General features: G+C 44.5%; 1 protein-coding gene across 1 annotated transcript; it reads left to right on the forward strand.

Annotated features, from left to right (window-relative positions):
* Positions 1 to 1,127: 1,127 nt before the first annotated feature.
* ube2d4 (ubiquitin conjugating enzyme E2 D4) lies at positions 1,128 to 11,068 on the forward strand. Its single transcript, XM_076990233.1, has 7 exons — positions 1,128 to 1,417; positions 6,754 to 6,817; positions 7,249 to 7,280; positions 7,562 to 7,639; positions 7,722 to 7,827; positions 8,077 to 8,170; positions 8,810 to 11,068. Exons 1-7 carry the CDS (start codon positions 1,394 to 1,396, stop codon positions 8,853 to 8,855), a joined length of 444 nt encoding a protein of 147 aa, XP_076846348.1. The 5' UTR covers positions 1,128 to 1,393; the 3' UTR covers positions 8,856 to 11,068.
* The last annotated feature ends 885 nt before the right edge of the window (positions 11,069 to 11,953 follow it).

Consider the following 11,953-nt stretch of genomic DNA (forward strand, 5'->3'; position numbering starts at 1 on the left):
ACAGTCACAGACACTGGTCAGAGCACCGGTGCTGACCCCTGTCCACAGCCTGCCATGGGCATCTGAGCATCAGAACTGGATCACGGAGCAGTGGAAGAGGTGGCTGTGTATGATGAATCCTGTTTATTAAACATCATGTGGACCAGGAGGGTGATGTCAATTATCTGGGGGCACATTGGCCACGACACAGAAGCTTTGCCGGGTTCTGCCGGAGAACTTTGAGTGCTTGTTTTGATATGTTTGGATATGATTTCAGCACCCTTTCGTGGCTACGCCATTCCCGAACGACAGCTGCCACTTTCAGCTGGATATCACCCTGCCACACTGCAAAAATTCTTCAGGAATGTTTTGACGAACATGACAAAGATTTCATCATGCTGACCGCTGATTCCCTAGAACTCAGTCTTTTGGAACATGGTGGAAAAACCTACCTGATCCATGAAGTCTCACCCCACAACTCACAGCCCTGGTGCCAGATACCACAGGACACCTTTAGATGCATGCTTCAGTGGCTCAGAGCTGGTGGCCTGCACAATAATAGATGGGTGATTTTAATGTTGCAGCTGATTGGTGGATATACTGAAGCATCCGCCTCAGACTTGGGCTGAGAGCCAATGGCTGAGCAGAGAGGGGCATGGCATAGACTCCCAGCATACCATGGTCCTTAATTAGTTATAAATCTAAATAGTTGTAAACAGTGAATTTGTGTGTGTTGTCTTTTGACTCTCACTGTATGTGCCTGTTACTGTAATTCTTCTCCTGGTTTCCTCGCTGTTCAAGTTACAGCTGTGTGAAAATTTTCTGTTAACTTTAAATAAATACATTTTTCTCTTGTGCACGTTGCAGTAGCCACACAGATGGTTGGATACTGTATACCACAGTACTTAATTGATGGAAATACAGAAATGTTTCAAATAGCATTTTTCGAATGCTATTTTTGGTGCATTCTGTTTATTAAAACAATTAAATAATGAAATGCAGACCTGTTTTAATACAATAATAATTCTTATTCAATTACATATAAAAGACATATCACCCTCGTGTTCAATGCCACTATTATAAAAAACTACCGATCCCAATAGGCCTCCTTAAATCTCGTGAGCAAGATAACGGAGGCCTTGTTGTAGGATATTATCGCGATGATAGCGTGTGGCTCTCTGTGTACAGCAGCAAATGCTGTCAGTCAGGTTAGAGGGGGGTAAGAATTACTGAAATCACAGCCTGGCGTTCAAACGGCTGCGTAAATGTTTCAATCTGCGCTCCTGTGCCGTCGTCGTTCTAAGCGCAGCGCTTGACGGTGAGAGAAAAAACCAGCGTTCACGTATCCCGAACCCAACCGCACGGGCCCACGGAATCTCACCCAGCTAACAGTCCGCTCCTATAAAACGGGCAAATGGCGTTGAAACGAATCCAAAAGGTGAGTAGGCTGTTTTCTCGTCGTGCGCGTCGTGGACCTTAAACCCCCCCCCTCAAAAAAACGCGTTTCTTCACTTTCTCCGCGCCGTCCTCGGTCTTTCTGTACGTCGTTACGTCGCACTTTCCCCATTTTCTCCACTCTTTCCTGAAAACCTCCCGTCCAGACAAAGAGGAACGGGCTCTGGTGAATCCGCGCTGTCGTGTCCCCCGCCCCTACCGCGAACAACCGTCGTGTCAGTTATTATATTTACAGATAAACGGCTTCTCCAGCCAGAGACGCGAATGTCACGTTAAGTGTCCGTTTTAGACGTCGTCTCCGTCGGGAACCGTTCGCCTTCGACGGGTCGCGGTGCGATATCGGCGTTTGCGCGCCTCACACGACGAGGGCAAAGAGTTTGGCAGGTGTGTTTGGTGTTTTATTTCGCCGCAGGTGTGCGGGGGAGGTGTTTGGTGTTTTATTTTGCCACAGGTACGCGTGGGAGTGTGTGTGCGGGGGAGGCCCGGCGGTGCTGCTGGGCTTCGTGAGTGTAAAACACCGTCTCGGCCACAGTCGCTCGACGTGAATGAGAACGCGCGGGATGCGCATGCGCGCTGCTCGCCAAGCGCTTCCAAGTTGCCAAATACTGAACCCCCAATGTCAATGTTTCCATATATGGCTTGGCAAATAGGACACGAGGACAGCGGAGGGTATTTTTAACAGATTTACCATGCCCGCCACTTAAATCACAGAATTGTATTCAATTTAAGAGGTATTTATTTCTCAGACTCCTCCAAAGAATCAAGTGGTTGTCCAACTTAAATTTTCTTAATAGCAATCACTGATATGTAATGACTAACGTTAGTGCAAAATGTTATCTTGTAAGAGTGAGCACTAGCAGGTTGTTACATAGGTTATTACATAAATTCTAAACATGAACTACTGTATAACTATCAATATTACGTTCATTATTGGAGACGAAATTGGATCTAATCATAATATTATAACCCTTATCTAAGTGTGCCCTAATATTTACAATCTTTGTTATTAACCTATGGGCAGCACAATGCATCGGACATTTGTGATCATGACTGTGTTCGTCATGAGTGTGTTATATTGCCAAACCCTTAATTATCTTCTGATTCTGCTCTCCAATCACACCATGGTCGAACGGCACATGCTCTCCTGGGGGTTCGCCCTCTGGAAGCGTGTGAAATGTCTGTTAAGTGTAAACTCGATGAAAGGCCGCTTTCATTTCATTAGTGTGAAAACCATGGAATAGGCCGACGTGTTGCCTAAGCTCAGAGTAAACACAGATGGACTAAAGGAGACGCTCTCCACGCCTGTAGGCCAGTGTGCTGATTGGAGCACACACAGCACACTTTTATTTTGGTCAAATAATATGTGTATTTGCATTTAATTACTAATATTTAGATAGAAAATGTACCTACCAGCCATTGTGAATTTGTAACAAATGGGCCAGAGCCCAGAGTTTGGACTGAGGTATGTCACCCCAGAGTTTGGACTGAGGTATGTCACCCCAGAGTTTGTAAGAGTTACTGAGACGCTTTCTTCGCTCACACCTTCCTGCACCTGTCGTGTTTCTCAATAAGAGCTGAAACATACGTAGTAAAACATAAATAAAACATAAATAAACCACAGCACTGTTAATTACTGAATCTTTGGCTAAGGTGTAAAACAAAATCTAAATGTTGCATCTTAATGGGGGTGTTTTCTACAAGTGGGCTGTGTGTGAGGGGATATTAACCAGGGTCAGCCTCATTCGGAACAAGTCCGGGCCTGTTTAAAACAGGGAAACGGGCAGGCAAGGACACTGCGGATGTAAATAGCAGCAAGTACACACAGCACTGCTTCTGTAGAAACTCCTAGAAATGTGATCAGTCTCTTTTTGTGCACAAACCTCAAGCCCAGCCTTCCAGCCTTCACCTGTGTCCAGGTGGTCCTCATTCTATAGGACGCTTTGAATGAAATGGCCATTGGTTTGACCTTGAAGTCTTTGTAAAGGTGCGAATACGTTTTCTGTTTCAGACGTTACTTGGATAGACAGACAGGCCCTTCTGACATGTGTGTGTTTCAGTGTTTGTTTGACTCATGTGGGCCAACACTAATTCATTCAAGTGTTCATTTGTAAGCTGAGGTCCAGCTGGGGGGAGATAAGGTTGTCTTGATCCCCGCCATCGTTGAATGTGAGAGGGAAACCCACACCAGATCCCTGGAGTTATTGAGGGTGCTGGCGTGAGAAAGCCGGAGAACTCTCGCAGCTAAGTTTAGAGGAGCCTTTTCTGGAGCCGTGAGTCAGACTGTAACCACACCAGCCAGCATCTGACACGCCGAATTGGGCCAGTGGCCCTTGAGACGGAGAGGAGAGGTTCGTCAGAGGTTCGCTACGCTCTTGGTCCGCGTGTATGTGATGATCGGTGATAACCACAGCAGGGCTTTGTGTCAGGTTCTTATATGCCACATAGGATTCGTCCATAAGGTCAACATACTGACAAAATACTGACTTAATGTAATATCCAGCATATACAGAAATGTCTATAAAGTTGTCACTGATGTGTGTAATTTGGAACTGTAAGCAAACCTTTTTGAGGCAAAAATGTGTGACAGTTGTTTTCTCACACACAAGGCATTGGCGCAGGTTATTCTACAAGCTCACATGGCACGTCTAAGAATAAACCAGCAGCCAGTGAAACTCTGTAAACCTCAATGAATTCTGTAAGGTGAAAGGATGAAATGCTTATAGGAGTTCCAAAAAGCTCCATGGAAACCGTCGTCCCGTTGCGGGACCTAGCGCGTGTTCGGGCGCCGTGGTGATGCTGGTTCTGGCTTGCTCCGCCTCTTCACCTTGCTTGCGGTGTTGTGTGTCATGTCGTGTGCGGTTTGTGTGGTGCTGTGGGTTGCCTGCGGTGGTTGTTCTGGCTGTATTTCCTGCACGGTGGCTCGTAACACTCTGCTCATAAACACACCACGGAGAGCTGGAGCCCAGGGGGTCGGAGGTGGTGGTTGGCGTCATCACTCAGTTGTAGAAGCTGTTGCTCCACAAATACCAGACCAGTGTAGTGGTGTGAGTGTAACCCTCTGTTAATTAATGTCACTGTGTTGAAAATGCATTACCACTCATGCCTGATGTTACAAGTATCTAGTAGCTCTTTTCTCTATAACAGGGATGTCAAAGTCAAATGCACCGAGGGCCAAAAAACCAAATTTGCTACAAGCCGAGGGCCGGACTGGTTCAATGTTTATTAAAACATTGAAATGATTGCACATAGCCTATTGAACCAAGACCTAACACAGTGTTTATTATTTAATGCTTAAATGAATAAAGCAATACTTTCTTATGGATCTGTCAGTAATTTCAAGTGAAAACATTTTTCAACAAGCAAACAGATAAAAACAAACTTCCTTCAAAGAAAACATGTCCTGTACATTAAATGAATAAAGTAATAAAGGTTTGAAAAGTGCTGGAATTTAGGCTAAAGTACTTGAAAATGCTTGAAATTGTAACTACTTCGTTTCACAACAAATATCTGTCTGACTGAACAGTCCTCTTGTATTACGTTAACAAATACGAGCCTCTTGTAATTCCAGGACGAAACATGAGAGAACGTGAAGACGTTAAGATTGGGCGTTTTGAAAATAAACAACCATTAAATAATGTGAATAAAAGCGAATTATGTCGAATCATTTCGAATATATGTATAAAAATTTAACTTAATTAAGTTTAACGTGCTGGTGCGCACAACTTTACAAAATTCGAGAGGTGCACGACCTCGCGAATCGACAGCGCGTGACGCCCTCGCCCACAGGCGGAGCCACTGCGATTACGTCATTTTCGCCGAGCGGACCTCTGCCGCTTGTGTGCGCTGCAGTGACTTCGCGGGCTACCGTTGCATTGTGGGGAATGTAGTGTTTGTGCGTGCAAAACACCAGCGGGCGGCTGTGGCCTGCGGGCCGGTTCTAATAGTAATTAAATATCATCCAGGGGGCCGTAGATAATCAATTCGCGGGCCGGATCTGGCCCGCGGGCCTTGGCTTTGACATATGTGCTCTATAACAACAGCTCTGATATATAATCATCTATTTTGTTGGCAATTCTGCAAACTGTGATATATATATATTTTTTAATCTCTGCAAAAGTGATTTTTTTAATTTGTATTAAAATCATGACAACGTTAGCATCAGCAGAAGAACTGTGTTTGATTCCAGCGAGCCACCACCGACACTGAAGTCTGAGCTTCCTGCCTGTCCTGCCGTCCTGTTTACATTCTGTGTCTGGAGTGTTTTTTCTACACAAAGGGAGAATGTCCTGTCACCCTAGCTGCCCAGTGCCCCATGATGCCTTCACGGGGCTGCAGGCCTTCAGCGAGTTCAACACGGGCCGCCGTGTGTGCCTGTTTTTATTAGAGCTGCATTTAAGGCCCAGTGTTTCGGTTTGTAAGACCCAACAACACAATCGCTAAAAATTTTAAAAATGATTTAAGCAATGATTACAGGCAGATTATGTGATCTTGGGAAATCTCATCATGCTACTTAAAAATTTCAACACAACAGTCATTATAGCAGTCAATATAGTCTTTAGTATAGTTTTTAGTGTAGTCTTTAGCACAGAGCTATAGTATAGTATAATTTTTAATATAGCCTTTAGTATAATATTTAGTATAGTGTTTAATATAGTCTTTAGTATAATCTTTACTACATTTCTTAATACAGTCTTTAGTATAATCTTTAGTATAGCCTAATCTTTAGTATCTTTAGTATATAGTTTAGTATAGTGTTTAATCTAGTCTGTACTATAATCTTTAGTATTGTCTTTTAGTATAGTTTTTAATATAGTCTTTAGTATAGCCTTTAGCATACAAAAATTTAACATTGATTTACACAAAGTTTGCTAAACCCAAATCTGAATTTCTGTTGAGGATGTGATACAGTACGAAGCGTCTTGAAGCGGTTGTACATGTCTACTGATCAGTGTGGGGTGTGTTCTTGTAGGGGTTGTACATGTCTACTGATCAGTGTGGGGTGTGTTCTTGTAGGGGTTGTACATGTCTACTGATCAGTGTGGGGTGTGTTCTTGTAGGGGTTGTACATGTCTACTGATCAGTGTGGGGTGTGTTCTTGTAGGGGTTGTACATGTCTACTGATCAGTGCGGGGTGTGTTCTTGTAGGGGTTGTACATGTCTACTGATCAGTGTGGGGTGTGTTCTTGTAGGGGTTGTACATGTCTACTGATCAGTGTGGGGTGTGTTCTTGTAGGGGTTGTACATGTCTACTGATCAGTGTGGGGTGTGTGCGTCCATGTTGACATGCATGTCATGTGTTGTTGGTGTTTCTCCTCACAGGAGCTGACGGACCTACAGAGGGATCCACCTGCTCAGTGTTCAGCAGGACCAGTGGGAGAAGACTGTACGTATGAATGAGTGAACACACTAATGAGTGAGTGAATGAATGAATGCATTAACAAGTGAAGGAGTAAGTGAATGAACGAACGAACAAACGGATGAGTGAATGAACAAGTGAGTGAATGAGTGACTGAATGGATGAATTAATGAACGAATAAACGAACGAATGAGTGAGTGAATATATGAATGAATAAATGAATGAATGAACAAGTGAGAGAATGGGTGAATGAATACATGAGTGTATGAGTGAATGAATGAATGAATGGCTTCACTTTAGTGTCCAGTCTTTCTGACCACTTCATTATTTTCCATTCAGATGTCCCAGCAGTAGCTGGTTCCACAGTGGTGTCATTACTCAGGTCCTGTAATGCCTCAACACTGATTTGAGTTGTGAAATGTGAAATGATTTGAGTTCTTGTTCTTCATGTCTTACAGTGTTTCACTGGCAAGCCACAATAATGGGCCCGGTAGGTGCATTCTTCTTTACTATTCCTTTTCTTAATTTGCTTCTAGTATTCCACACTGTTTTGGTCATTTTTGGCTTTCTTTTTTGACATAATCCTGCTGTGATAATCTTGTGATCATCTGTGATAATCTGTCATAATGCTGGAACACTATGAGCTTTTGAGTTTTAGTGTGTGGCAGCTAATGTAGTCCACACTGTAGCTCCATACAGCAGCGTAAACATCACAGTGAAACGGTGAGGGTAGCTCTACAGGGGTATAACTTCTCTTTGGTGTGCTTCCAGAATGACAGCCCTTACCAGGGCGGAGTTTTCTTCCTCACCATCCATTTCCCCACCGACTACCCCTTCAAACCTCCAAAGGTTAGTCGCACATCATCTTTGCTGGGGGCCACAGGTTGGACGGTAGTGGGCAGCACTTTGAAGGTGTGTCTTTTGCTTCCAGGTGGCGTTCACGACGAAGATCTACCACCCCAACATCAACAGCAACGGCAGCATCTGTCTGGACATCCTGCGGTCCCAGTGGAGTCCCGCCCTCACCGTGTCCAAAGGTGGGCGTCCTCTCTCCGTCTGGGCCATGGGGCGGTGCACCACGGAGGTTTTGAAATTAGAAACACTGTAATGTTCCTCTGCAGCCAGTTTTCATCCGTGCGTGATCAGCAGATCCTTCAGTGGTGACCGTCTCTGTATGTTACCGAAGGGTTTTCTCCACGGGACCACTGTCTATGTGCGTTGTTAATGCAGTCAGTGAGTTTACGTACATGGCGGTGTGTTGAGCTCATGCTGTCCCTGTCTTGCAGTCCTCCTCTCCATCTGCTCCCTGTTATGTGATCCAAACCCAGACGACCCTCTAGTGCCTGAGATTGCTCACACATACAAAGCTGACAGAGAAAAGTGAGTAAACCGCCAATGGTGGGGACCACATTACAGTAGAGTAACCAGACCCACATTAGAGTAGAGTAACAAGACCCACATTAGAGTAGAGTAACAAGACCCACATTAGAGTAGAGTAACAAGACCCACATTAGAGTAGAGTTAACAAGACCCACATTACAGTTTAGTAACAAGACCCACATTACAGTTTAGTAACAAGACCCACATTACAGTTTAGTAACATGACCCACATTACAGTTTAGTAACATGACCCACATTACAGTTTAGTAACATGACCCACATTAGAGTAGAGTCACGAGACCCACATTACAGTAGAGTAACGAGGCCCACATTACAGTAGAGTAACGAGGCCCACATTACAGTAGAGTAACGAGGCCCACATTACAGTATTATAGCATGCTCCTCATTAAAAGTTAATATTTTAATATGCTCCACATTACAGTACAGTAAAATGCCCCAAATTAGAGTACCGGTATTGTAACTCACATTACATGTACATGTAGTTTCCACATTACAGTAGAGTAATAAGACCCTCATTACAGTAACTCACCTGACATTATGTAATGTCTGTGCATCCCACTTTACCAGCAGCATTCAGAAGGTATTCATTTAATTCTGCCTTTTGTTTTCTCAAACCAGATACAACAGATTAGCAAGAGAATGGACACAGAAATATGCGATGTGAGAGCGCCTACCTCTGCAGGACCCCACGGCAGGCGACGGGACAGACGAACCGGGTTTAAACGTTTTTTTAGCACGAGGTGACGGAGCAAGCGTGAGTGAGAGGAGGAGCACAGACTAACACTTGGACCTTTGGCCGGGGCGAGACGGCGCTCACATGCCAGGAGACCACAGGACACCCTTGCGCGTCGGGGGGCCGCGTCGAGCAAAACGTCCGCCGCACGGCACCATCCCCGGATGTGTGCTCAGGGCCGCGGCGCAAAAGCCTGGAAAACACCGGGAAAAAAGTCTCGGGGGAGGGGGGGGGGGGCCACACAGGCATCCATGAACCCAGGAAATGAGACTCTTCTAAGTTTTAGTACTACTACTGTAGTTATTGTGACTCGATGTTTCTGTAGCTGGTCTTGCTCTTCTTGCCTGGGGTGTGCAGCCGTGCCCGCGTCTGTGCCAGGCGTGCTTCCTGCTGGCACCGGGGGGCACGCAGCCTCTGGGTGGCGAGGATACGGCCAGCCTCCTTCATCCACACACCATCTCGTCTGTTCTGAACTACTGTGGCTACCCTTTGGTTCTCTCTGTGTGCGTGTGTGTGTGTGTGTGTGTGTGTGTGTGTGTGTGTGTGTGTGTGTGTGTGTGTGTGTGTGTGTTAGACATGTAATGGTATGCACTCAGGGCACAAAACACTTCATAATGTGCACTCTCCATACTATAGTATTCCTGCGTACAACGTGAACAAGATTTTATTTATCAAATGTGAAAAATAAGAATCTCTAGGACACAGAGACAGGACACTAAAGTAGAGCCGGACACGGAATGACATTGACGCTGTTTCACTCAGTCCAAATCATCTCGTTTCATTTTAGAACAGATAACACCAAGCAAGAGCTCTATGTGGCTCTCTTATGTATACGGTACAACTACATTTTGTTGTGTGTCGTGAGTGTGTGTGTGTGAGTGTGTGTGTGTGTGTGTGTGTGTGTGTGTGTGTGTGTGTGTGTGTGTGTGTGTGTGAAAGAGAGAGAGAGAGAGAGAGGAATAGATGCTCTGCCTTTTTTAGATAACGTAGGTGCTTGGGAGGAAACGCAACATTCAGGTACCACTGACGTAGTTTTCCTGTGCTGTATGGCTTGTAGTTTATGAACTGGGAGTAAGGCACCGATTTCAAACCTTGACTGTTGGAGGCAGGTCCTATTTTTATTCTTAACTCCACTTCCATGCAACGTGTTCACACTCCATCCCTGTTCATCCGTGACACTAGGTGGTATCTCTAATTAAAATAACCCACCCCTCCCTCTCCTAATTGGAGAGGGGAAGGAATGACAGTACAGCCTGTCCAATCACCTGGATTTATCCATTTAACCGAAGAGGGAGAAGAACTCCTACGTGCGGTTTACTGTAATGATCCCTCCCCTGTGTGCTTGGATCGGAGTTTCCATGCCAGATTTAATAGATCTAAAACCACACCCTCTGCATGTGCATGTTGTCACAGACGTGTAAGTATTTGTAAATTAGTGTAGTCACTTGCCTTCAGAATTCAAGGCCAATTTTCCTGTGTGTCTTTTCAATTAAGCAGAATCGCTTGCAGAGACATTGTCAGAGCAATACTGTATCTGAAGATACAGAAACATCAGACTCTTAGGCGGTGGGATCTGTATGGAAACTCCACCATTGCTGCCAAATGTGTTAATGTTACTTTAGATTTTCCTAGCGAGGGGCCGCACAAACGCAGTTCGCTTCTGATATTTTCTTCTACTAAATCTGTGAGCAAGAATGTAAACTTTAGTCATTTTTAGATATCTTGTTTCTAGAGACACTAATATATACTAGCTTTGTGACTGACCGTAGATGGTATATTTGATGTTTGACCAGCCTGAGTTCTGAACTGAGGTCATTTCTTGTCCATTGATATTTTTTATACACATCTTCTCATTAAAGGCCATAGCTCTGCAGCAGGTGGTAGACCTGGTTCACAAGCTGAGGAAGGACCGTATAGGAGCTTTGGTTAAATCTAGAAAGGTGGAAAGGTTGGGTTTTCTGAATTGCGCAAAAGGGATTTCGTAAAAGGTCTTGGCATGCTCACTGTTGAAAAGGTGAAAGGTCAAGTTCAGTGTGTCTCTCCCTCTTGTGCTTCTCTAGTGTCATCTCCCTGATTTCGGTCTACCTGCAAAAAAAAAAAAAGAAAAGAAAAAAAAAGGCCAACAGTTGTTTTAATGAGATTTAGCACCGCATAGAACCGTTACGATTGTTACATTGAATCTCATCAGCACGTCAGTTCTGTTTCCGATGCGTCAACGTTTTCGCAAGGGTGCGGAGCGACTGCTGATTTTATATTACCTGCAAACAACTATGTGTCAACACTCGAGCGCATATTGTCACCACTTGGTTTGCCCTTTCTAGTTCATGGGTTTTTTTTTTGTTTGTTTTATTTATTTATTTATTTGTTTGTTTGTTATTTATTTGTTGTCTTCCAACCGTCACCTCGAACGCAGTCGGTAGCAGTGTACGTGTGTCTCTGGTGCACAGTGGCTCTGGGAGAGAAAGAAACTTAAGCTGAACAGATCGGAGTGGCAGCGGCGCGTGCTTGGCACTCTAGATACGGCCCAAGTGTTTGAAGGTATCAGGGATCTCTGTTTTCCACTCAACCCCCTGCTCTCCACTTCAAAATCTTAGCCTTAACCAATAGTGAAAAACAACCAGAACTGTACTGTAAAAAATCTTATTTAGATGTTGTTTTATTTGTTTTATTTTGCCTTCTGATTTACTGAGGCTTTTACTTTTGCGATGAGACTGGTGCAGGAGTGCCCCTTGTGTGTACTTTCTGTTGCGCGCGCGCACACACACACACACACACACAGGCATCGTGACCTCTCCTTGCTAACTGCTGTCTACTGCTCTCTAGTTTGTGCTGAAGATTCCTGTCAGCCAGAAAGACATTCTCCTCATGCGCTCAGAACAACTGAAACTAACCTCAAAGGTGTTGGCATTAGTGAATAAAGTTCCATTTGTTTTATATTTTCGCCTGGATCTGGTTTTTTTTTTTCTTGGTGTCTCCTTGATATTGTGGTTTCCTTGCTGTTGTATAACTGAAGTGCAGATTCACTGTTT

This window comes from Brachyhypopomus gauderio, unplaced genomic scaffold, assembly GCF_052324685.1.
Source record: "Brachyhypopomus gauderio isolate BG-103 unplaced genomic scaffold, BGAUD_0.2 sc74, whole genome shotgun sequence".
Taxonomy (NCBI): domain Eukaryota; kingdom Metazoa; phylum Chordata; class Actinopteri; order Gymnotiformes; family Hypopomidae; genus Brachyhypopomus; species Brachyhypopomus gauderio.